A 27,849-nucleotide genomic window follows, 5' to 3' on the forward strand; every position below is an offset into this window, starting at 1 on the left:
AGATAGAAATAATAAAAAAGGAATGCTACATATTTACTTACACATTACAAAATAGGTACTATGTTAAGCATTTAATTACTTTTGTGTTAAAGGATTCAGTTTAGTATTTTTCAAGTCAAAGTTTTTCTGCACAAACATGGTGTATGTACATTGGAACAAAATTTTCACAAGGCAAAAGTCTGGCATCATCATCTTCTTCTTTCAGCTGCCCCTGTTTGGGTTTGCTACAGCAGATCATCTTGTTCCATATCTTTCTGTCCTCGGTGTCTTGTTCTGTTACACCCATCACCTCCATGTCCTCTCTTACCACATCCATAAACCTTCTCTTAGGCCTTCCTCTTTTCCACTTCCCTGGCAGCTCCATCCTTATTATCCTTCTCCCAATATACTCAGTATCTCTCCTTTGCACATGTCCAAACCAAAAAAAAAACAAAAAAAAAGTCCAGCATTTTCTAAAAATAAAAAAAATAAAAAAATCTTTCCTGAACAGGCACTTTATAATGGAGGCAATGAGTGATGAAGCGCCACTGGAAAATAAAATCCTATAATATACTAAATATGTCCTCTTTTAGTTTTGATAAAAGAAAACATGCCAAGTTTCTGACGCATATTTGTGAAAACAAGAGAGATCTGGAAATAATTATTGCATAGCAAGTTCTTGGTACGACAGCTTCTGTGGTGTAGCGGTAAGATCTGCCGACTTATAATTCTGTGTGGAGTTTGCATGATCGCCCCGTGTCTGCATGGGTTTCCTCTCACAGTCCAAAGATATGCAGGTTAGGTGCATTGGCGATTCTAAATTGTCCCTAGTGTGTACTTGGTGGGTGTGTGTGTCTGTACGCCCTGCTCGGGGTTTGTTTCCTGCCTTGTGCCCTGTGTTGGCACCGGCAGACCCCCCATGACCATGTAGTTAGGATATAGCGGGTTGGATAATGGATGGATATTCCTGGTACTATTTTTCTCGAGATAAGGATACATTTTCTGTTCCCTTGTGCAAGTACTCACATAAACATGGAAGTAAATCAAAAACAAAACCAACCACGTGGAGCACAAAAAGTTTACTGTCATTTTTATCTTTCAATAGGGAACAACTATCGGAGGAGGGGAAAGGTTATTGTGGAAGATCACAAGCAAGGAGTTCGCACACACAGCTGGTTTTCTTTTAAAATGGCTGAATCTCATAGTAATGTTTTTTTTTTTTTTGTTCAGAAATAACATGTGTGCTATTTTATAATTTATTTTTTAATCAAAAGACACAGATCAATACTCGATAACAGTTTGGCTTGAAAATTGGATGCATTCAGTATGTTTTAAGGATTTTTTTTTCTGGCTTTACCCTTGCCCCATTAATACCAATATAAAACACCAGTGTGAGGAAGATATTTTTATTGAAAATGCTGGACTTTGAAATAAAATTTTGCATGGCAGATGCATTTACCATCAAGTCTAGTCAACTTGGGGAGTATGCCTTGGTACAGTGCACTGCCACACCCAAAACAAGACGAAACAACTCAGGATCCCGGTTTGCAACGCCCCAGGCAGACACACGGTCCAGTCCCACCCTTCAGAAATGACCCTCTATCTGCAGTAGCCAAGTGTTACGTGGGCGACCCCTTGGCCTGGTCCATCTACTCGAAAATCTTGATCGAGCTGCATGCTCAATTCACCAAGGAGTAAAAGCACTGAAGATAGCATCTGATTCACCTAACGTTCTGGTGGTTTTGCGTGACTCCCACGCTTTGATGATCTCACTCAATTCACTGGTAGGGGTGGTATAGCGGGTCGGCGGCTACAACAAAATATGGCCAGGTTTTAAATCCATAAAGCCGCATCAGTCTCTGTGGGCACGATTGCACAGCTGTGGGGAGTTAATGAGGTAGTTGGGGAGAGTTCTCAATTGCTTCATTCACTGCACCCACGGAGACAGGGGTATATATACGGGCCAGCACAAAGGGATGAGAGAACATAAAAGTGAAAAAATGATGTAAAAGAAAGAGATTAAAGGATGGAAAAAGTCAGTCATAAGAGATGATTGAGACACCAGGAAGGAGAAGGCAGCTTGAGCTGGGGCTCCGAAAGGGAGCACATGCTGAGGTTCTCTAGGGGCTGGTTCACCCCAACGCCTGTGATGAGTGAGCAAGGGAGACAGAAGGTGGTGGGCTGCGATATGGTAAAGAGAGACTGCATTTTAACCTCTATTTTAACTGATTTGTTTATTGATTTTATCTCCTCATTTCATTGATTTTATGGGTGTTTTTTTCTTTTTGAACACTGCACATTGGATTACTTTTGGTTTTACTTTTGTGTTGGATTTTTTTTTTTTAATAAAGCACCTGACCATTTGGCATCAATGAGATTTGTCCTCATTTGTCAGCTCATCTCGGTCATAACTATCGACAGAGTTGGTTCAGCGGACTCCCAAGTGGGAAGAGTGAGTCTGTACGGGACCAGCATCGTCACAGTAGGAACCACCACACTATTCCTGCTCAAACGTTCTCAATAAATACACAGAGAGGTACCAAGGGTGGGATGCGAACATACTGGCAAACAAAAAATTAGGTCATGACACCACAAGAGCTGGGAAACACTGCTCTACATCAATCAGTTTTGAAGACTGAGCTTCAGAGTACAGTGATCCCCCCGCCTATCGCAGAAGTTATGTTCCAGACCCATCAGCAATAGGTGAAAATTCTTGATATAGAAAGACCATATAAATAAAAAAATTTTTACAGTGTAAGCCTTAAATGACCCCTCCCACACGATTTAAAAACATGTAAACTTATTAAAACACACTTTGTAAACACATATGATATGTGGATGTCAGACTAAGGATATAAGTAACATCATAATAATAATAATAATAATAAATAATCCTCTTTAATAAAACCCCTGTGTGCATCCAGGTGTCTGTGTGTGTGTGTCTCTGGTGAAGCGCTCATGCACGGGCTGCGCCGCGCATCGCACTGTGCCCCGCCCATGCACACCGCACCATGGACGCACACACACACTGGAAGCTGGGCACACAGTGAATGGCTTACCCACGGCCAAGCATGATAAGAAATAAAAGACACCATTGCTGGGGAGAGTGCTGACTGGGTAGTCGCGGCCGCGCACATAAAACCCCTTACTGGGGAGACGCCACACATACAATAATGAGCTGCACACCAGCACAGATTAAAATACTTGCTGGGGAACTTAAACAGTACTTGCTGGGGAGATGCAATGAGCACGATTATCAACTGCACGCCACACATTATATCAGTTGCTGGGGATACTCTGCTGATTGCCCACTGTTGTGACAGAAAATTAAAGTCATATTACGGACATCAAAGCCATTATTACTGTCAGACAAAATTACAGGCATTTTACGGAAATACAAATCAGTATTACTGCGAGAGAAAATTAAAGACACACAATACAGTGACGCATATTACAGCCACATACAAGCCAGTATTAGTGTAAGAGAAAATATTACGGACGTATCTACTAACAACATGCCACCCAAAAAAAAAAAAAGGACACATCAAGTAGGACAAAAGACACAGAAAATCAAATCCTATATAAGCAACATCTCCTGGAAGAACAGTCAGCTCAACAAGTAACCAACAACAACAAAAGAAAGGCTGAAAGACAAAGAAAAATACGAGCAAATAGATTGACTGAAGAAAAAGAAAATTACTGTCAGAAAAACGCTAAAAGAGAGAGACTCAGAAGAGCAAACCTTATAAAAAGTTGGCATTTACATGCCAGAATCAGTATTCAGCCATGGTCAGTTATATGTGGCATTATCAAGAGTTAGACGTTTTCCAGATGTTGTTGTCAAGGTTGTAGATGGTCCTGAACAAGGCAAACTGTTTCCAAACTCAGACTGAATATTTACAAGAAATGTTGTCTATAATGAAATTTTATAGAAAACTTTCATGAGGTAAAACATTGATTTTACCTAAATATCTTCTTCAGATATTTTGTCTTACAGATTGTTACAAAGTTTTACACTAAGGCAATATTAATTATACTTACTGTATTGTCATATACGTTTCTATTTTATTTTTATTATTATTTTAGTTTAGGCTTCTTGCAAAAATATTTTTGACAAAAAAAAAAATTAAGACAAGAAACAGAATGAAGTCAAGGTCCCTTGCCATTTAATATAGACTGTTCCTACTAATGTTTATGCACTACTGTTCTAGCGCCCGTTATTGAAACGGGCTTATTGTCTAGTAGTAATAATAATAATGTAGCATACCGTCGATTCATTCAAGCCGTAACAGCGAGCGACGTCGTAACGCTTTCCTTCCCTTCTTAGAAGATGCAAGATGCTTGGGAGCCATCATAGGGCTTAAAACAAAACAAAAAGTTCACAAAAAGTTTGCTCACAACAATCGGACTACAAGCAAGGTATGCGATACACAGAGAACTGAGATGCGTCAGGTACCCATGCTCGCTGTTCTTGTGAGATTACACCATGTTAGCAGCAGCAAATCAGAGTCCAAGAGAATGAAAATCCTGCTCTGATTGGTTGAGTCTCCTCTTTCAGCCAATAACGGGCCTTGTAAGAAATCATCTGGGTACTGTAACGTAAAACTCCGTCTACCATAGTGACTGCTGAAAACCGTATGCTTTGTTATGAATTGGTTGCAAAGTACACTACAGGTAGGATGTACTTATTGAATTTTTCCGCAGTACAGCGGGGGCGCAATAGCTAAATCATGATCACTGTAGTGGAGTTGGAGGAAGAGCTGAGGGTAATTTCTGCTTCGAAGTAGTTCATCACCTGCTTCTAGATATTTTGTAATCTTTTAGCTGACTGCATTAACATCATAAGCATCGGTATATAGACATACTGATTCAAGGTAAGGAAAACAGAAGGTAAGTTAGTAATACAGTTTTGATGCCAGAGAGTGGGGAAGTGTTGCATGTATCACATTCAAAGTAAGAATTTCATGGTATTCTGTACATGTGGAAATAACAAATCTGTAAACCTACTTTAGAATATACTAATAATTGCTAAGGGCTCCGTTATCCCTCTGACATGATTCGAGGATTATACCAGTATTTAATAAGGCTCAAAAGCTATAGCGTACTGATTCATGTCTCCAGAAAACCAGTCACCCACTTCCTATGTGGATCAGAGGGTTTACCGATATTGCAGACATTAATGCCAGGTGTGTGATGGTTTAGACAACGAGGAACAGCTCTATCAACAAGTCCTCTGGTGAACACACATCCCCATATCTCAGCTTATAAACTGTGTAGGAGACATTTAAACATTCAGAACTGGTTTTACAGCCGTCTAATATTGATACTGGCACACTGTGAAATGTTATCAATATGAGCTCAGAAGAACAACACGCTTGATGTTCAAGTATTCTGTTGCATGGCAAACCCCAGGGGATTTATGGAGTAGAGAAATCTCATTCATTCCCAGTACACTATGCATCCTTCAAACAAAGATGGTGGGGGAAGGTGCGAGGTTACCGAGTTTATTTAGTTCCAGCCACAATCAAAGCTTTCCATACTGTATATCATGTGAACCAATCTGGAGTTATGAACATGAAGTACAATTTACCTTAGTCTGCATTTTAGCTTCCCTCTCAATGCCAAAAGCAGTCTAATTTTAAAAGAAAAAAACAACAGCCTACACACACACAGAAATAACACTTGAAACTGAAAACAAGCCTTCTGTCGTCAGCCAGTTTCTTTTTCTGGCAAAGTCTGTGGTTTATCAGTGGTACACATTTCATCATAATCAGACATCTGATTATGTGGCAAAGCTGAGGGAACAGTGTGTTCAGTATCTGAAAGGGAGGGCTCACGTCTACCCCATTCTGAAAACATTTTCATAATGGTAACTAAATAAATTACATTAAAACGAATGAAGAGGATCATAAAGCAATTTGTTCAGGTAAAAAAAAAAAAAAAATCTCTGGAAACAGCCTTGAAATATACATTTTAAGGTACGATAAATGTCTCATTTGCTGTAAATATATTTATACATAGCAATACATAAATTACGACTTCTCAGTTATAACTATTTCTAGATTTCCTCAATGACTTTCTCAGTGTCAGACAGTGAGTTAAAAGTGGATGGTGGCCTGGCAAAACTGTGGTTTAGAGCATAGTGCCTTAACTACTACCCTGCACAACACTACTGCTCAAAAGATTTAGATCACCTCCGTTCTCTCTGTTTTTTCTTCAGATTTAATCAGCTGAAATGCAATAAATGAAAAAATGCAAAATGGTGAAAAGGTAAGCAATAAACTAACAGAGGTTTAAATTTAAGTCTATGTTACCAAACACTGAAAAAAAGGAAATTTCAGAATATTATAAACTAGCCGTCCCCAGCGACTCCACCCGCGTAGTAGTGAAACAGGACAGTGAGGAGGGCTCTGCCTGGCTCCCTACCCCTGACATCACGCTTCCCCATCCCCTCGGCCAGCAGCCTCTGCCTCGGATTAGCGCAAGCATATCGTACCTACAAGCGAACTATGATTCTTAGCGCCATGAGAGAAGTCAAAAAATCAACCAGAATATTGAAACGAATTATATATAAAAAAAAAAAAAAAGATCTAAATCTGTAGGTAAGATACACCCCTCGGTTGGCACTGAGTGAGGAGGGATATCGGCCTGCTGCGTCTCTCTCTCTCTCGGATTCACGCAAATAAAACAGTGCCGCAAGCAAACTATGATATTTAGCACGATGAGAGGAGTTACAAAATCAACCGTAATGTTTAAGCAAATTAGAGAAAAAAACCCGATCTAAATCCGTTAAGTACTTCTCTCGTGAAAAGCGGACAGACAGACAGATGTTGATTTTATATATACACAGGGGCTCCTCGGGTTACGACACAGTTCCTTTCCTACAACAGTGATGTAACACGAATTCTGATGTAAGTCGAAGAACACCCTAGCCTAAGTCACTTACCTATCCTAACACATTTGTAAAATCATAATCTTGAACATAAAAACACAACTAAGCCACAAAAAAGGAAAAGGACAAATATACTGTACTGTACACTTGTCTATGGCAACGAAAAAAATGACAAAAAAAATGAGTGTAAAAAAAAAAAAAAATCCTTACCTTTAGTCCTTCTGATCTCATTACAATGTCTAATTTCACTTCCATCATGATGGCTTTCCTCTTCTTCAAAGCACTACCATCTGAAGAATCTGATTTTCATTTAGGAGCCATGATAAGGACCAAAAAGTCACCAAACAAAGCAACACAAACAGAACACTTGCGCCGCGCGCAACAAAACTAGTTCGCCAACTCCCTAAATCGTCCCTCACTCATATGCCGCATTACTACATATTCATCCACCACATGCAACCAAACTGTAAGTATGACGCTAACAGCGTAAGCCAAAACACTCACATCTCAGTTTATTAAGGGAGTGAGCGTCGTAAATTCGAAATGTCGTAACCTGAGGACTCCCTGCATAGAAATGGGCCTTCTTCAAGGAACAACCAATAGGCTACAACCTTCTGATGTCCTGCAGCAATTAAAGTAAATTAAACCTTGCAAGTTGAAGAAAACAATTTGCACAAGTGTCCCCACTTCTGATGATTACAAACCCTGTGTCTGTCTTAAAGCAGAGTTGGAACAGACTGTGTTACTACACCCTTTGAAGTACTACTTGGACAATATTCCAGCAATAATGGCAAGAAAACAGCAATTAATAAATTAAATGAGACAGAGCGTTATTACATTTACAAGTAAAGAAATTGCAAAATAAAATCAAAGTGTCATATGAGTACAGTGGTGTGCTACACAATCAAAAGGCAATTGGAAACTGGAATATACTCTGATCTGGCAGACCCAAAGGCACAAGCCTATCAGAAGATAACTTTCTGAGGTTCACCAGCTTGCGTGATGGGCGCATCACAGCACTACTTAACAGTGCTCACAATTACTATTGAGACACTCACAATATTGCTAAATTTTGCTAGCACAGTATTAAACTATGGAGTTAAACATGCCAAATAAAGATATACTTTATTATTTTGTGTGCATCTTGTAAGAAAACGTTTACTGAAAACCAGAAACTGGACACTAGCAAAAAGGAAACAAAACATAACACTGTTGCATGTTGGGCAAATTTAATTGAATTCACTACACTGTTGTACGCAGACTCATTCTGATAAACTAGAAGAACCCAAACTCTCCTCTTTTAAGTCAGTGGGAAACCGATGTGTTATATTATTTAAAATTGGAAAAAATCAAATACTCAGTTAGAGGATCTGTACAGACTTTTTCAAAACATGGCAGGATCTAATCAGTAATATTTTAAAATAAGTTTATAAAGCACAGAGAATTTATTAATTTAGGTATTTTTACAAGCCTTAAATTTTACACCGTTTGGCTTGCTCTCTCTCTCAAGGGTGGGGATCGATCTGTTCTTAACATAATTCTTTTTTGTAAAACTTGATTGCTATGTATTGATTGTAATAAAATTAATAAATAAAAATTTAAAAAAAAGGGTTTCAAAAGGCTCAAATAATGTACAGTAGTTATGGACTTGATTAAATGGAAGCTGAATTAAACAATTAAGAAAAAACCAAAACTAAATCAGCAAGCATTAGCAAATTTAAGACACAATAAAAAATATTGTTATGATGGGCACAAAGATGTACTTTGAAGAAGTGGTTCTTAAATATAATGTATTTCAGCAAGCTGTGGCAGCTAGCAAAGGCTATGAAAATGTTTCTGGCTTTAATGAACATTTTTTACTGTTATTTCATTTGCTTTCAATAAATAGTGATATAACCTAAAAAAAAAAAATTATTGAATGCTCCGTGAAATACAAAAATTAGCACTGGATATGACTAAATGCAAGACTAACAATAATCTTCTTGGAGAAAAGTAGCAGTCTTAATAATGAATCAAATGACACGAACAACATTCCTCAGCATACAGAAGAACAAATGAAAAAGAAAAAGAAATTCCTAAACATCCACCAACACAATACATGACTTAATTATATGCATTACCATCTGCAAATCAATCAAGGACATATGGCATACTGGGAAATTAAAGTGTAAAAGCAAACTCTCTGACACTACTTTACCAAAAGAGAATGAATGCAGTAAGGATCAAATCAAACAGTTTTCTGTGAATTAAAATGTGCACAGTCTAGCACAAAATTGCCCATTTGTCTATCTGTCCCTGTTTAGCATTTAGTTTGGGTGTTGTGGATATTGCAGTGATCTCTTCTAAAGGGCAATATATTTAAACCATTAGAATAAACACATAGAGGAGCGGGTCAGCAGCCTTTCCCGAAGAGCAAGCACATGTGTAGAGTCCAATGTTTTGTAGGGGGCAGCAGTTTAATGGTTACAGATGCTAGATAATCAATCAACTGAAGACTGAAAATGACAAGCTTGGCTCTGGACAGACAACTACAGGGTCACGGGTGTCTGCAGGAGCCAATCCCAGCCAGCAGAGGGTGCAAAGCAGGAACAAACCCCGGGCAGGGCGCATGCCCACCACAGGACACACACACACACTGTGGACAATTTAGGATCACCAAAGCACCTACCCTGCATGTCTTTGGACTGTGGAAGGAAACCCACACAGACACAGGGAGAACATGCAAACTCCACACAGGGAGGACCCGGGAAGCAAACCCTGGTCCCCTAACTGCGAAGCAGCAGCGCTACCCACTGCGCCACTGTACCGCCCCAAAATATATTTTTCATCCAGAAATCTCAACAACATTCTTACTCAAATTAAATTTGTACATATCACATTTTACTCATAGTAATTTTAAGGAGTCCTTGCTAGGTTCTCCTCTGTCACTCTTCCCCGAGATGCCCCAGGGGCATTTATAAATGGTTTAGCCCTCCTGCTCTGACTTTCTGAACTCTATTGCTTGCTCACTCTCTTCAATGCCATCAGTTCCTATTTGTAAATTGCCACATATGTATTTTTAGATCTTTCAGGAATTGTTCTGTCAGTATACCAGTGCATATTCTGATGCCTGGCCACTGTGGTTGTTGCATTTCTTCCTGCCTCCACGTGAATTGTTACATATGCATTATTTTTACTTATACTTTAACTTACTAAACTTTAGTAAAAACAATATTTGTCCTTTATTTCTTTCCCCCGGGTGTGGTTAAATCTCTTTTTCACAGAACGTACAACGCTAGGCTGAACACACACTGAGGAGATGCGGTCGGATCAGCTGCTGTCTTTCTCCTAATGCTGGCGAGGTGCATGTTCTGCGTCGATCATTTAAAAGCCTGTACAGCAGCTGTCCTTTTGACACTTTGCGTCTCTGTTGCTCGTATTGTGAAGGGTGGGGGGTTGGGGTTTGGCTAAACGCACGCTAAGGAGTTGCGCTCGGATCATCTGCTGGTTTGCTGCTGCTGGTGAGCTGCGTGTTCTGCTTGTCGTATGTCAACTGTTTTAAGAGCTGGGAGCACTTGAAGTGCATCTGTCAAAAGCATTCCAACAAATGCTAGGTTAGATGTCCATGAAATTGTTTTAAATTGTTTGTAAGTAGGGCGTGTCGTGCAAAAGTCACAAGTTTTGCTTCCTAAGGTTGTTAATGTCTAGTCTCACGTGTCATCAAAGTGTCTCTCCAAGATGATCGGGTCTTGATCGCTTCTCTCAACTCACTCCCACACCCCTTTGGAGGCACGCTATCATTTGATATCTTAAAAACACCATCATCATCATCCTTCATGAGTGTATTTCAATAGCCCTTTTGGGTCACTGTTATTTTGGGCTGTAAAAAGGCTAAAAGGACAAGAATCTATTAAATTAGTCTTTACATTTTAACTAAAGCTCATACAATAGTTTTAATTAGGTCCCAATATCTCATAGCAATTCAAGTAGGTACTAAGCTCTACAAATTGGACTTTGTCTGTCTCCTTACTCTCAATATGATGGGTTGCCTCAATGCAAAAACCATTAGATGCACAGATGACACCAAACTAGATAATCAGCTGCAAAACACCAAGTTGATTGGTTCTGCCCAGCCTCAACATCCATGTCTAATACGAAGGTGCTATTAGGTAAACTGAGAGTTATAGTATGGCCAGTGTATTCTAGTTTGTCTCACTGACTCCTTCTCCTTCATAAACTCAAACTATTTAAAGTAGGTAAGGACCTCATGTTGTCCTTTTATCGCAGTCTGACCCAGTCTGTGATCACTTTCAGTTTCATTGCCTGGTATTATTAGTCTGACAAACCAAAACTCAAAAAAGCTCCAGCAGATTACGAAGTATGCAGCTAAAATTATTGGGGCTGATGCAGATGATTTGACTAGTGTGTGTCAGAGGGCAATGTTAAAGAAACTGGAAATCGTCTCAACTGATGACAGACATCCATTACATGTAGAACTAAACTTTAGAAAATCAGGAGTCGCTTTGAAAACCCACACAAATCACTCCAGGAACTCCTTTCTTCCTTGCGCCATTCGACTTTTCAATAAGAAATATCATAGATAATGATTAAGGTTTCGATATATATCCTGTAAACTTTGTTTTTTTTGGTGTAAATATGTATTATCTTACCTTAACCTTTCCTGTTCTTATTTATCCGTTTTATTTCATTCTGTCTGTTATTAGATGCAACTGAGAAGGCAGATTTCATGTTTACGTGAGTAAACATGACGAAATAAAGCAACCTTAAACCTTCTGGAGGGCCATACCTAATATACCTCCAGAGGGTGACCTTGTGACACGCCTTAAACTACTTTTAACTGGCTTTTCTCAGCCCACAGAACTAGCCTTTTTCTACTCAGAGGTCTCCTTGTATTGACAAACTCTTCATCCTATCTTTCAAAGTGAGCCTAGCAACCCTCTGCAGGCATGTCGTTTGGTAAACTTTGACATAAAACCTCATTCTATTAGGCATTACCTTAGGCTTTGTACCAGACATAAGGATCTCACTTTTTTGGTAGACTTTACCACCACCATCCAGTACAAAAACTTGTCGTACTGCTGCAGCCACTGCACTGATTTATTAGTTGATCAGATGACCACCTCTAACCACTCTTATGAACAAAGCCCAGAAATGCTGGAACTCATTTGCTTGAGGCAATTACTATCCCCCTCACCTCCAAGCGAGCATACAACTTTTTTCCTATAGTAGACCATTATCTCAGCTATGGAGGCCCTGATTCTCCTTCCAACAGTGTCACACCTAGCTGCCAATTACTCCATGACACATTAGAGATCACCATCAAATTAAGCCAAGACAACACCCAAGACTCATTTGGGCCTTGTCACCCCATCTAAGGCATATTAAAGAAAATAAAATCTACTTGGGTTGAGACAAGACACAAATTTTTCAAAATTTCAAGTATATTTTAAAGGAATATGATTTAATATCAAGTATGTTCAAAGACCATCTCTGTACGACACATGCATGTGTGATCTCCAAGCCACACACTGTTATAATAAACTGCAGGCTTGTAACTGTTCTTCAAGCAAAAAACAGCATGTGTAGACAGGGCTGAGAAACGTTCACGTCTCTTCAAATATCCAAGCAAAGGTTTTTTTTAAAAAAAAAAAAAGCTACAATTGACATATTCCTGTACCTGAGGTTTGTCTATTTGGAAAGGGCCTCATTTCCAGTGCAACAGGCAACCCCAGGGAGAGTAAGAAGTGTGACTCTCACAAATCCTTGTTAAACATTTGCATTACCAACCCAATCGGCCAGCCTTGAGGCTCGGTATTCACTATTCATGCAATACTGAAGAGTCATATTACCTGTCTACGAATATCAAGCTCTGCTTCACTCACACCAGCAGTCTTGCTGTTAAAAACGTTTTCAGTTTTAGATGAAATTACTTCATCAGAAAATTAGGCATGACAGCAATAGTGCCAAATAATATAGGTTTCCTTATATTGCTAATAACCCTAGAAAAAGTATATTAAAATTAAATGGAACAATTCAAATTATTCCATTGCAGGGTAAGTCAAACCCAGCATTCCGATGAAAGACAGCTCCTTCAAACAAGTTTCTACAAAAGGAATAATCCCTCCTTGAAGATAAATTCTCCGTTTGGCTAATCCCTGGACTAACTCACAAAGTACTGGGATTTGCCAGCTTTAGAAGCACTTCAAAAAAACTGCATCAGATTTCTCGGATACAATATATAAAAAATAAAGAAAAGATTTTTTTTAAGCAAAACAGCTTTTAAAGCCTTTTCTGAAAAAAAAAAAAAAAACAACATCCAAGTGTCATTTCAGCAGGTAATAAAACTGTGTACAATATTTTTCAAATCAAAGCTCACACCTTAAACCTTTACTGCCCTACTTCACTTTATTCAGAAAGGTAAAAAGCTATGACATGAAATCTAAATTGCTTTTGAACAATGAATTTAGCAAGTCACTAAGTATTCTTTTCAGATCTTGCATAACTTTGACTCGCAACCTTACATTGAACACAAAGTATGCGTGGGAAAGCTGAAAGTAAATGCTTTGAAAAGCCCTTTCATAACAAACAATTATATTCCAACCTTATTCATTAAAGAAAAATCTTACACAACACAAAAGGTAGAAAAAGAACAAATACCTTGTAGTACTGTGCCAGGAAAATTATTTGTAAAGCTTGTCATCCAGTCAATTAAGACACATTTGCAACTCTGCATGTCCTTGTGTTTTATTAGCCATGTAATAAAAGTAATTCTCAGCAGACCAGTAAGATTAACTATGTTCTATTGCCCTCGTTTATTTCACCGCAGAGGTGTGTGTTGTGCTTTTAAAATATGTGACGAGGTGCATACTACCTGCACTGACGCACAAAAACACAGCACCATAGAATAACAACAATAATAATCATTTATTTCTTGACTAGCCCAAACCTACACAGAGAATGCATCAATGGGCTTTAAAAGGCCCCGTTTTTTGACCGCTCCCACAACTTTAACTCCCAAAGGTGGCAAGGGGGTATTGTAGGGGTGAAAAAATGGAAGATATCTTGGGAAAAGCAATTCGGGTACCCCCGTCTTACAGGTAAGGCTGGGCTTTCAATAGGTGTCAAAAAATGTGGTAAGTCAGTCAGTCAGTCATTGTCCAACCCGCTATATCCTAACACAGGGTCAAGGGGGGTCCGCTGGAGCCAATCCAACACAAGGGTGCAAGGCAGGAACAAACCCTGGGCGGCGAGCCCACCACAGAGTACACACACACCCACACCCCAAGCACACACTAGGGACAATTTAGGATCGCCAATGCACCTAACCTGCATGTCTTTGGACTGTGGGAGGAAACCCATGCAGACACGGGGAGATCATGCAAACTCCACGCAGGGTAGACCAGGAAAGCGAACCAACCCACACTATGCGACTCTTCAATTCCACCCGGGGGAGTAAATGCGAACATTAATTTAATTTTATTTTAATTTTTTTTCATTTTTATTACTATTTAATTTAATATTGTTTCTTTGTATCAGTATACTGCTGCTGGATTATGTGAATTTCCCCTTGGGATTAATAAAGTATCTATCTATCTATCAAAGGGCTCCTTACTGCGAGGCAGCAGCGCTACCCACTGCGCCACCGTGCCGCCCGAGATGTGGGAAGTACAACACACAAAACAGAACATCATAAATCCTCTTGACAGAGCTAGATGACCAATCTATCACTGCCACCTCAGAAATACAACACAATAGTACAAACTACTCTGTTCTTGCAGAGCTGTGGTATATAGCAGGTCCACAGCTCATGTCATAAGGGCCATTTTTAAAATAATCACCACACTCGCAGTGATGCGAGGGGGTGTGGTGATGTGTGGCTGAAGTGGTTCCTGGGGTGATTTGCGGTGCGGGCGAGTCTCACCTAAGTGCACAGGTGAGGAGTTGTCCGCATCCGTAATCGTTCCCGGGAACGCGGATTGCCACAGGTGAATCACACCCCCATCACAAATAGAAGCGCGAGGCAGCTAGAGGGGAAGCAAAAGAAAAGAAAAAAAACGGAGGTTGCAGAGAAGAAGGCAGGAAGCAGGAGGGAGAATGCCAGTAGAGAGAAAGAAGGAGAGCAAGCAAGCGCAGGTTCACTCTGTATGCGAGCAGCTGGTAGAGGCGAGCCCAAGTGAGGTGTTCGGCCGGCACCTGAGGGTCGATGGTAGTGGTTGTTCCTGCCAAGTGATTGTTTGAGGCAGGAGTGACCGGGAGAAGGTTGGCTTGCTGCAGCAAAGGCAGGCAGCAGGAGTCGGAGATTGGGAAGAGAAGCCCTAGTGTGAGCGTCCTGGTCTCTGGGGAGCCCAAGTCTCGGTCTAGGTGAGCTGAACCAGAGCCAGGGATCAGAAGGCCACCAGATCAGTTGTGTAGGAGAAGGAGGTCAGCTGCAGGTATGGCAACTTTCCTGTTGCGGGGCCCAGATGGGAGAAGCAGGAGAGCCGCCAGGTAAAAGACACCAGGCTTTGGATTTTTAAAGGGACTGCTTCCAGCGTTATTTTAACCTCTTTTTTTTTTTTTTTTTTAAAGGATTTTGTTTTTCTATTTATTGAATTTTTAACCTCCACTTCACAACTGTTTTAATGGATTATTAATTGAAGATTTCTATGAGACAGTGCACTATTTAATTTGGACACTGTTTTGTTGTTGTTTTTAATAAAAGCACTTGACACTTTTTACACCATCCCCTTGCTCCATTTGTTGTGCCTCACTGCCATGCTCATTAGTAACATTACCGACGGTGCAGGGTTCAAGGGGTCCTCCACGGACGATGGGAGCATGCAGCAAACCAGCATTGTCACAAGAGCATAAAGTTAGGCAAAAAAGCACATGACGCAGGAAACCCACCTTTACCGTCTTCTTCCTCTTTCCTGTTTCTTGCAAAAAAAAGCCTGTGCACATGTACACTCTTAGTACAGTGCAGCAATGTACCCAATGTCATCTCTGTCTGTGACATCCTTAGAATTTCAATTGTCATTATTGCCATTCAACTACCAGAACTACCATAATTCACATCACATGGCTCTACAACAGGGATCTCAAACTCCAGTCCTGTAGGGCCTTAGTGGCTGCAGGTTTTCATTCTAACCCTTTTCTAAATTAGTGACCTGTTTTTGTTGTTAATTAACTTATTTCAAATTCATTTTAATTGACTTGCTTTTGAAGACTCAGACCCAATAAGTATTCCCTTTTCCTTAATTAGCAGTCAAACAATAATGAGATAAAAAATGAACCAAAACATGACCAGCAAACTGTGACCATCATACAATATCTGAAAATAAAAAGGGTGGAGGTCTCAGGAATGCTGATCTTCTCAGGTTCCCAAAACATTTTCACAGTGCTCTTAGAAAAGAGAAAATCAACAGTTTCAGAAATGTCTGCTATTGCATAATGAGAAATGAGAGCAGCAAAAAGCCATGGAATTAAAAAAAACGACAAGACTCGGAGCCTAATAAAGTAACTGGCTGGAGTGAAACTGGTTGGAGTTTGAGGACCTGACTTAGCTGGTCTTCTGTTGGCTCCCTCACTTCTCATTTCATTTCTGTTTAAGGAAAGAAATGAAGCAATTCAGAGGAACGATGAAGAAACTCCAGGGAACAAATCTTCAAAAACAAGTCAATTAAAATTAATTCAAAAAAAAGTTAATTAGCAGCAAAAACAGGTCACTAAATAAGAAAAGGATTAGAATGAAAACAAGAGTTTGAGATCCCTGCTCTAGACAATGTTTGAATGTGACAAGGAAATTGCCCCGTGATTTCTTTTTACCCTAGTGACCTTAAACAGACCTGAAGAAAGATCAAATTGCCAAGTGAAAACACATGAACATTTTTGCGCGATAACAGAAAAAAAACACAGTGAAAACAAAACCAGCACAACTACTCATGTGAATAAGGCCTATGTGTTTATTTGCTTATGAAAATATTTTATATAATTAGAACAATGAGTGTGTTTACATGCACACACAAACGGATTAAGAGGAGCAACCTGGTAAAGGCAGAAACCTAATTTTCTTAAAAATTCCCATTCACATACACAAGTGATCTTCTGGAGTTCTCCTTTGTAAATAAAATGATCCAACCTTATTGTAGCATGCAAAAAAGAACAGCATCATTAGCCATCGTGAAGCAGAAAATAAGCATTACGGCTGCAATTGTTTTCTTGTGTTTTATAAATATGGTTAGTCGAATTGCCTTTTTAATTACAGGTTTCTGTTACCAGATTCCCCCACTCTTTTCTGCTTGGCTGTGAGACTGAGCCCTGGTATGTGTGCTTCCTACCTTACAGTATACCCAGTGCTGCTGGAACAACAACAAGTCAGGTATTTTTACTTCATTAAGGTAAGAATTACTTTTTAGAGTAACCTAACACAAGTAACACACATTACTTTTAACGTGTTACTGCTCTTAAAATTATGCTATGGAGTTTAACATTGTACATTCAGCTCATCAATACAAATTTAGTGATTTCTGAAACAAACTGAAACAGATCATTTCAGATAAGAGAAAGAATGGTATCACCCAAATATTGGCCTCTGGAAATGTGTTTTGTGGACTGCTGAAAAGCGTGTGCGATGCACAAACATGCACAGGTTGACAGAGTGCAGTGGACAAGCAACCACAAATCCTTAACAGTAACCCAGTTAAGGGTTTACACGGCCACATAATCAGGCAATTTGCAGAGAATTCTACCTCCATAGATCTACTTTAGCGTCTGACCCACTAACATAATAGATTAAATTACCAGAAGACCTAGAAAGGCAACATTAAAAAAAATCATGAAAAACAAAGAACACTAAATTATCAACAAGTACCATAACATCTATTGGTACTTGTGTACTAAACGGACGGCTAGTACCCTTTTCTATTATTGTGACGCAAATGGATTTTCGTTTTTTAACATTAGGCACCCAAAGTAGACATTAACATTAGGGACGTTTAGGCAACTATGCTCCAACCCCACTAACTTTAAGGTTAGTATTTGTGGTTGGGGCAGGTCAGTCTAATAATTTAAACTCCAAAAATTAAGCAACCGGGGCGCCTCCCCCACAGAGCCCAACACTAGAATGGGTAGGAACTGCCAGCCACGCTATCCGTGTGGTACACAAGTACCATCTATTTATTTGTATAGCACGGTTTCACTCAAACAATGTAGCTGAAAGTGCTTTACAAGATGGCAAAGAGAGAGTTACAAAAAAAAAGAAAAGCAATTAAGATATTAAAGAATAAGTTAAAGAAAAATCAATACGATCTTAAAAAAAAAACAAATATCAAGTAGAGGAGTAACATTCTTATACACAATGACATGATGTAAGTCGCTAAAGATGAGTCCGGTGTTAAGGTCAGATGGAGATACCATACATAAAAAGATGGTACATTCTAATAAAAATTTACCCAACTTAGTTTAGCTAATTTTACACTGACCTCAGAACACAGAAACTGGAAAATAACAGCTTGCACAAATAGACTAGGAGTCCAATTTAAAACAGAAAACCTGCAGGCACAGTGGGTGCCTAGGACGGAGTCTGAGAACTAGTGATAAATTAAGTAACTTGCTCAGGATCACCGAGTGTCTCAAAGGCAACTTTGTTGTTTCAAGACCAGTTCTTTCACTACTACATTGTCTACTTAGGGCTTCTGGCAGGAAAGACAAATGAACCTTTGAAAAGAAAGGATTGGCATGCAAATAAGTCAAATAATGGGGGAAAAAGACCAACAGACATCTATATGCCTGGGTAAGTGCAGCAAAAGGCAGGCAGGGAATGATTATCACGGGCGTTCGGCTCCGAGTGGCTGCAGGCTTTCATTCTATTTTCTAAATTTGCTACTTATTTTTTGCAGCTAATTTGCATTCATTTTAATTATTTTGCTAATCAAGACTCAAGACACCTTAATTGTTTTTTCCCTTAATTTGCAGCCAAACAATAATGAGATAGAAAACAAACCAATATATGACCAGCTATCCTGTGGCTACCAGAAAATAAAGAAAGGTGAAGGTCTCAGGAATGGTGATCTGCTCAGCTTCTCAAAACATTTTAACAGTGTGCTCTTAGAAAAGAGAAAATCAACAATTTCAGAAATGTCTGCTAATGCACCATGAGAGCAGCAACAAGCCATGGAATTAAAGAACGGGTTTAATTAACAACAAGACTCGGCACCTCATTAAGCAACTGGTTGGAGTGAAATTGGTTGGAGTTTGAGGCCCTGACTTAGTTGGTCTTCTGTTGGCTCCCTCACTTCACATTTCATTTCTGTGTGGGTACTATTTAAGGAAAGAAATGAAGCAATTCAGAGGAACAAATCTTAAAAATGTAATTCAATTAAAATGAATTCACAAGAAGTTAATTAGCAGGAGAAACAGGGCACTCATTAAAAAAAAGGGTTAGAATAAAAACCTGCAGCCATGGTGGTCCTTCAGGACCGGACTTGGCGACCCCTGCTTTATATAGTCCTCGACCCGGAGGTGCTTCTGTTCTTCCACCCACGTGACTTGCTAGTACTTCGGGTCCACTAAACATTTTGAAGATTCTCTTAGAAAAATCAACAGTTTTGGAAATGCCTGCTGTGGCAGAATGAGAGCAGCAACAAGCCACATAATTAAAATTAAATAATGGCTTTAATTAACAACAAGAATCGTCTTCTAATAAAGAAACTGGTTAGAATTTGAGGCTGTGACTTTTTGGTCGTCTGTTGGTTAGCTTCACATCTCATTTTTGCTTGGCTGCCATTTTTGAAAAAAAGAGCATTTCAGAGGACTGTGTCTTGAAAGAACTTTGAATTAGCATAAACTATCTTAATTTGAGGTATTCGTAATAAATGTAATAATTTGCTTCATTATGTTTACCATCAAAATATTCTCTATTTTAATAGAAATGTCATTTTCACCATCTGACAGAGGTCCATTGAGAACTAGATCTCTAGTAAAGGATCAAATAAATCAAAAATAACAGTTTTAATCGCTGAACTTGAAATGTCCTAATACGATGCCAGGCATTTTTATGTTTGAAATTTGTCATTTTTAACCTTCTGGTGGTGGCTCTTAGAAGGCTAGGACCACCGGTACAGAATCAAATACAAAAATACTACCATGTTCGTGTTCAGCAACCTCAAACTTGCATAACAGAACATTCTGTATACGTATACCACTGGTCCCCATTTTAAGTTTTGTGAAAAGGAGTAACGTTGAGAGTGAAGCCCTAGAGTTGGTTGGTATGACATGATCAACTTCACGTCCTTCCAAATTTTTTTTGCTAAAAACAGATATTGGTATAATCGTCGTGAGGATGTGATTTCCTGAACAATGGCCTAAAAGTGTTTTTTTTATTTTCTGGTCAAGACAAGTTGAACAGTGTATCGTATGTGAGGGTTCTCTTGTAGCAATGAGTCAGGAGGTGGCAAACATAAAAAGCTGAAGTGATTCAAAGTGTTAAGATGCAATTCTTACAAACACAAAACAAGTCAGTAAAAATGAAGGAAAAAGAAGTCCGTTAACAGCAGAAATTGGTCACAGATTAGATTAAGATAAGTTGCATGAAGGAAATAAGGCCCTCCAAGATCAGAGTTGGACACCATGGAATAGGTGATGTAATAATGTACTATATAATATTACTGCCTGCTCTTTTTTATGTTGTATATTAACTTCCTTTTACTTCATTTTGCAAAGCACTTTTAGCTACATTCTTCTTCTTTCGGCGGCTTCCGTTAGGGAATGCCACAGCGGATCATCTTCTTCCATATCTCTCTGTCCTCCCCATCTTGCTCTGTTACACCCATCACCTGCATGTCCTCTCTCATCACATCCATAAACCTTATCTTAGGCCTTTCTCTTTTCCTCTTCCCTGGCAACTCTATCCTTAGCATCCTTCTCCCAATATACTCAGGATCTCTCCTCTGCACATGTCCAAACCAACGTAATCTCGCCTCTTTGACTTTGTCTACATTGTTTGTATGAAAACATGCTATATAAATACATTTTGTTGTTGACTTACAAAAGAAAGACTTGAGTGGAGGATGCAATTATCTGCTCCATAAGGCTAGACAAAGCTGGCAGCACCGTGAAGATTATGTATTTTGATTACCACAAGTGACTTTAGTACCATTCAGACATCCCTGTTAAGGGGTAAACGCAGAGATATGCAGGTGGATGAGCACTGCAGTGTCCTGGATAATGGACTGTCTGCCAGACAGACTCAAGGACTGTGTGAGCAACACTGGAGCACCACCATGTACTGTCCTGTCTGCTTCGCTCTTCACTCTATACACCTCTGACTAGAAATATAACAGTAGGTTGTGCCATTTGCTGAAATTCTCAGATGATTCTGCACTTATCGGGTGTACTGATAAAGGAGATGAGACATCGTGCAATCTTTGACAGTAACCTCTCTTTTGAGAAACATTAATTCTGTAGTCAAGAGTTGCTTTTTCCAGCTTTGTCTGTTAGGTAAGATCAAGCCTTTTTTTATCTTCTAGGAATCTTGAGAAAGCTACTCATGCTTTTATCTTTTCTCGCATTGATTAGATAGATAGATAGATAGATAGATAGATAGATAGATAGATAGATAGATAGATAGATAGATAGATAGATAGATAGATAGATAGATAGATAGATAGATAGATAGATAGATAGATAGATAATTTGTGAAAATCTATATTTATTTATTTATTTATTTGCCCCCTTCCTGATTTCTTATTCTTTTGCATGTTTGTCACACAAAATTTTTCTGATCATCAAACAAAAAAAAGCACCAACATTGATGGACTGAAAGCCAGAAGTCTACATGACCATCCATGAAAACCCTAAATACAAAGAGGACTGTTTGACTTATGTTAGGTAGATTGCCCAGAGGGGACTGGGCGGTCTCGTGGTCTGGAACCCCTACAGATTTTATTTTTTTCTCCAGCCTTTGGAGTTTTTTTGTTTTTCTGTCCACCCTGGCCATCGGACCTTACTTATTCTATGTTAATTAATGTTGACTTATGTTTATTTTTTATTGTGTCTTCTATTTTTCTATTCATTTTGTAAAGCACTTTGAGCTACATTGTTTTGTATGAATATGTGCTATATAAATAAATGTTTGATTGATTGAAACACATTTAACCATTAGTCAAATATAACACAAGTAAACACAAAATGCAGTTTTTAAATGATGGTTTTTATTATTTAGGGAGAAAAAATCCAAACCTACATGGCCCTGTGTGAAAAAGTAATTGCCCCCTTGTTAAAAAATCACCTAACTGTGGTGTATCACACCTGAGTTCAATATCACACCTGAGTTCAATTTCCGTAGCCACCCCCAGGCCTGATTACTGCCACTCCTGTTTCAATCAAGAAATCACTTCAATAGGAGCTGCCGGACACAGAGAAGTAGACCAAAAGCACCTCAAAAGCTAGACATCAGGCCAAGATCCAAAGAAATTCAGGAACAAATGAGAACAGAAGTAATTGAGATCTATCAGTCTGGTAAAGGTTATAAAGCCATTTCTAAAGCTTTGGGACTCCAGTGAACCACAGTGAGAGCCATTATCCACAAATGGCAAAAACATGGAACAGTGGTGAACCTTCCCGGGAGTGGCCGGCCGACCAAAATTACTCCAAGAGCGCAGAGACGACTCGTTCGAGAGGTCACAAAAGACCCCAGGACAACGTCTAAAGAACTGCAGGCCTCACTTGCCTCAATTAAGGTCAGTGTTCACGACTCCACCATAAGAAAGAGACTGGGCAAAACGGCCTGCATGGCAGATTTCCAAGACGCAAACCACTGTTAAGCAAAAAGAACATTAGGGCTCGTCTCAATTTTGCTAAGAAACATCTCAATGATTGCCAAGACTTCTGGGAAAATACCTTGTGGACTGATGAGACAAAAGTTGAACTTTTGGAAGGCAAATGTCCCGTTACATCTGGCGTAAAAGGAACACAGCATTTCAGAAAAAGAACATCATACCAACAGTAAAATATGGTGGTGGTAGTGTGATGGTCTGGGGTTGTTTTGCTGCTTCAGGACCTGGAAGGCTTGCTGTGATAGATGGAACCATGAATTCTACTGTCTACCAAAAAATCCTGAAGGAGAATGTCCGGCCATCTGTTCGTCAACTCAAGCTGAAGCGATCTTGGGTGCTGCAACAGGACAATGACCCAAAACACACCAGCAAATCCACCTCTGAATGGCTGAAGAAAAACAAAATGAAGACTTTGGAGTGGCCTAGTCAAAGTCCTGACCTGAATCCAATTGAGATGCTATGGCATGACCTTAAAAAGGCGCTTCATGCTAGAAAACCCTCAAATAAAGCTGAATTACAACAATTCTGCAAAGATGAGTGGGCCAAAATTCCTCCAGAGCGCAGTAAAAGACTCATTGCAAGTTATCGCAAACGCTTGATTGCAGTTATTGCTGCTAAGGGTGGCCCAACCAGTTATTAGGTTCAGGGGGCAATTACTTTTTCACACAGTGCCATGTAGGTTTGGATTTTTTTTCCTCCCTAAATAATAAAAACCATCATTTTAAAAACTGCATTTTGTGTTTACTTGTGTTATATTTGACTAATGGTTAAATGTGTTTGATGATCAGAAACATTTTGTGTGACAAACATGCAAAAGAATAAGAAATCAGGAAGGGGGCAAATAGTTTTTCACACCACTGTAGGTAGGTAGGTAGGTAGATAGATTATCTATCTAATCAATGCGAGAAAGGATAAAAGCATGAGTATCTTTCTCAAAATCCCTAGATTACTACAACTCGCTGTATTCTGGGATTGGCAAATCCTTGATACGCAGGTTACAGTTGGTCCAGAATGCTGCCACTTGCTTCCTGGTTGGGGCAAGAAAGTCTGATTCTGTTTCTCCAATATTAGCTTCTTTACACTGGCTGCCCGTCAGTTTTCGAGTTGATTTTAAAATCTTGTTGCTAGTTTTTAAATCTTTACATGGGCTCGCTCCTGCCTATTTATCTGAATTGTGTGCTTTACTCCAGCTATCTAGAGTGCTTAGATCTTCTGGTCAGTTGTCTCTCGTTGTCCCTCGTCCCAAGTGTAAAACCAAGGGGGACAGACCGGGCTTGTGCAGCTGCTGCTCTTCGCCTGTGGAACTCTTTACCTTGTCACAAAGGAGCTGTCTACAATTCAAAACGAGATTAAAGACTCATTTCTATTCGCTTGCTTTCCGTGACCTTCAGTAATACTGATGGTTCCCTCATTGTGATTATGTAACATTACTTATATTTATTATTTATTTTATTTATGTTCATTTATTTTATTTTGTGGTGAAAAAGGAGCTGAGCTGTAAGGCAAAGCTCTCAATTTACTAGTCGATCTATGTTCCTACCCTCACCTATGGTCATGAGCTATGGGTAGTGACCGAAAGAACGACATCGCGAATACAAGCAGCTGAAATGAGTTTCCTCCACAGGGTGTCTGGGCTTTCCCTTAAAGGCAGGGTGAGAAGCTCAGAGCAGAGCCGCTGCTCCTCTGCATCGAGTGGAGTCAGATGAAGTGGCTCGGGCATCTGATCAGGATGCCTCCAGAACGCCTCCCTGGCACGTCTAACTGGGAGGAGGCCCTGGGGAAAACCCAGAACACGCTGGAGGGACTATGTCTCCCGGCTGGCCTGGGAACGCCTTGGCATTCTCCCGGAAAAGCTAGAAGAAGCTGAAATAAAGAGCCTCTGCATCCGGTCAATATTTAGGCCGGGGTGGACAGATTCAGTCCTGGAGGGCCGCAGTGGCTGCAGGTTTTTGTCCTCCAGGACTGACTTTGCCCACCCGTGATTTAGGGAGTGGATGCAGAGTTGGTGCACTACCATACCAATGACGGGTTGAACTGGACTCGGAACACAGAAGAACTAAAGAGGAAAGGGCAGAGCAGGCTCTTTATTCTTAGGAGACTGCATTCCTTTAATGTGGGAAGTGACATCCTTCACATCTTCCACAACTGGGGTATGCTGGGCTAGTAACATCACTTCAAGAGAGGCCCATCGAATGAACAAGCTAATTAAAAGAGCAAGGCTCAGTTACAGAAGGCACTCTGGACCCCTTAAAGGCAGTGGTGAAGGAGAATGATTGAAAACAAAACCGAGTGCCATTGTGAACAATGTTGCACACTAACTCGGAGGACTTTCAGATTCACTTGTATAGCATCTCACTGGGGCTGGGATTGCCAAGTCAGAAGTTTTCTCTCTTTTTAAAATGTTCTTCCTTTTTAGTCAGTCTGCTGCATGTAAATATGTACATATCTATTTATTTAAAGAGCTCCTATAAAACAAACATTTCCCCTTAGGGACAAATAAAGTTCTATGTATATAATGAATGTACTGTCATTAAAGTGAAAAGGGTGAGGTGGATATGGTGGTGGTGGATAAAACGATAAAGAGTTTCAACCCTAACGGTGTACAGGAGAGCTGAAAGTGTAAGAAAGCAAACTGGGATGCAATCAGCTAACCTGGTTCTGCCTCGATAACCTGCTGCTGCTGCTGGACCGGGTGTTGCCATTCATCATTAATCAGAAAGAAGAAGATATCCGCTTTGAGAATGAGGAACTAAAATACTAACAACAATCTGATGCTTGCTCTGACACAGATATTATACAGTACATAACTAAGACTCACAATACTCTCGTTAAATTATGCTGTTGCTGCCGTTTGCATTTAGCAAAGCCTGGCCTGCAATCTGTACACCGCCCATCTAAACGATTATTTGGTACTTGTGTACTAAACGGACAAAGGAAAACGGAAGTGTTTTGATGAATTCATTATTTACTGGGATAAAAAAAAAAAATAGTACCGATTATATTTCTTATAATGATAACTGCAAAAACATTTATTAATGAACATACTTTCATGAATAGGTTATGACTTAAAGTGCTTCACAAAATGTCAAAGAAACGAAAAACGCATTCAAATTCTTTGGTAAGAATAACAACAACAAAAAAATATCAACTGTCATTGAATAATTTTATTTACCCTCTCAAACCCCACGCCGAAAAAGATAAGCATTGATAAGATAAATAAAAGAGTGCGGTTTAATTTTTTCCAAGATGCTTACTTTGCTACCCTACAACGAAAGTGGCATGCAATCGGATTTGATCAATACAAACATAAGGGCAATGGCAGTAAAAATCATTATCAATATTCCACCCAAAGAACGGAACAAAAAAAAAAAAACTTAACAAAAACATCAATTCCGTACAGAAGACCCTTTGGGTCAAAAAATGTTTGTCAGAACTATCTGTTTATTTCAGTTTTATAAAGGTCAACCCCGCCGTGTTGTGCGCGTCAACGGCCTGAAGCGTCTGCCCTCGAAGTTCACGCATTCCTTCACCTCCCATGCGACCGGAGCCAAATCGGTCCAGAAGTGAGGGGATGGGAGAACGGCAAAGGTGTAGCAGGCGAACGAGCAAAAATGCAAAACAGCGCCGCAATTCAAGAATCCTGCATTCGCCCCCCAAATGGAGCGCGAGGCACAACCGCGGCCAAGTCGTCGACGGCGCCCAGCAAAATAACACAAACAGACCCAAGAGTCTGCGCTATAGCGCTGCAGCGGGTTAGCAAAGAAAGCTAACGCGCTCTGCACTTCCTCAAACGTACTTATCGGATTGTCAAAAAGTCCTTAACAGGTTGACTAGTTTTGAAAAGTAGCATTTTGCGAGGGTTTTATTTACCTTTTTGCTTCTGTTTCGACCTCCATGATACCTCCTTGCAACGTTTACCAATACCCCCAACAACTAAGGTCCTGGGGGGTTCCTCCTGCGCATGCGCGCCACATGTTTTTCGCGTGCTACTCGTGATTCCCCGTCATAGGAGTGTTACTGCCATCTACTGTATGGAGGCAAAATCTTCATCTTCTTCTTTCGCCTGTTCCCATTCCGGAATCGCCACAGCCAGTCATCCGTCTGTATCTATCCATGTCTTTTACATCATTTCCGCCACGCCGGCTGCCTTGATGTCCTCCTTCACCACATCCATAAAACTTCTCTTTGGCCTTCTTCTTTTTGGGTCAATTGTCAACATTCTTTTACGAATGTACCCCTCATCTCTCCTCTGCACGTGCCCAAACCGTCTCAATCGAGCCTCTCAAACGTGGTCACCAAACTGTCGTACCTCTGTTGCCCCTCTAATCTACTCACTCCTAATCCCGTCTGCCCGCGTTACTCCGTGTAAAAATCGTAGCATCTTCAACTCTGCCACTTGCAGCTCTGCCTCCCGTCTTTTCGTCAGGGTCACCGACTCCAAACCATACAACGTAGCTTGTCTCACTACAGTTTTATAGATCTTCCCCTTCACTCTTGCAGTTAATCTTCTATTATAAATCACTCCTGTCACTCTGCTTCATCCAGTCCACCCTGCCTGCACTCTCTCTTTCTTCACCTCTCTGCCACACTCTCAATTATTCTGGACTGTTGAACCCAAGTGTTTAAATTCGTCTACCTTCACCACCTCTGCTCCTTGCAGTCGCAACTTTCCACCACCTTCCCTCTCATTCACGCACATTTACCCCATCTTATTCCTACTCATTCTCATTCCCCTTCTCTCCAGTGCGGACCTCCACCTCTCCAGGTTTGTCTCAACCTGCTGTTTACTGTCACTCACTACAGATCACAATGACACCCGTGAACATCATAGTCCATGGGGACCCCTGTCTGACCTCATCTGTCAACCTGTCCATCACTATTGCAAAGGGCTCAGAGCCGATCCTTGATGTAATTCCCACTCTCACCTTGAACCAGGCTGCCATTCCTACCGCATACCTCAGCACAGTCACACTGTCCTCCTATGCCACCCTCACATGGAGGCAAAATTATCCTCAAATTTCTTAAAATCATTCAAGTGAAGTCAAAGTCGCTAAGCCATTTTAAACTGGTGAGGAGCCGGAGTCTGTTAGGTGGCATCGAGGATGAGGTGGGAACCAACCTCGGACTGAGCACTTTTGTATCACAGGATACACTCACACACAAACC

General features: G+C 40.1%; 1 protein-coding gene across 1 annotated transcript in view; it reads right to left on the minus strand.

The window, feature by feature from the left end:
* Positions 1-26,646, minus strand: part of hif1al (hypoxia inducible factor 1 subunit alpha, like) — an 89,451-nt gene extending 62,805 nt beyond the window's left edge. The window contains exon 1 of the mRNA XM_039768091.1: positions 26,554-26,646. Coding sequence (XP_039624025.1) covers positions 26,554-26,579 — 26 coding nt within the window. The 5' untranslated portion in view covers positions 26,580-26,646. The remainder of the gene's footprint in view (positions 1-26,553) is intronic.
* Between the last annotated feature and the right edge of the window lie 1,203 nt (positions 26,647-27,849).

This window comes from Polypterus senegalus, chromosome 11 (assembly GCF_016835505.1).
Source record: "Polypterus senegalus isolate Bchr_013 chromosome 11, ASM1683550v1, whole genome shotgun sequence".
Classification (NCBI taxonomy): Eukaryota; Metazoa; Chordata; class Cladistia; order Polypteriformes; family Polypteridae; genus Polypterus; species Polypterus senegalus.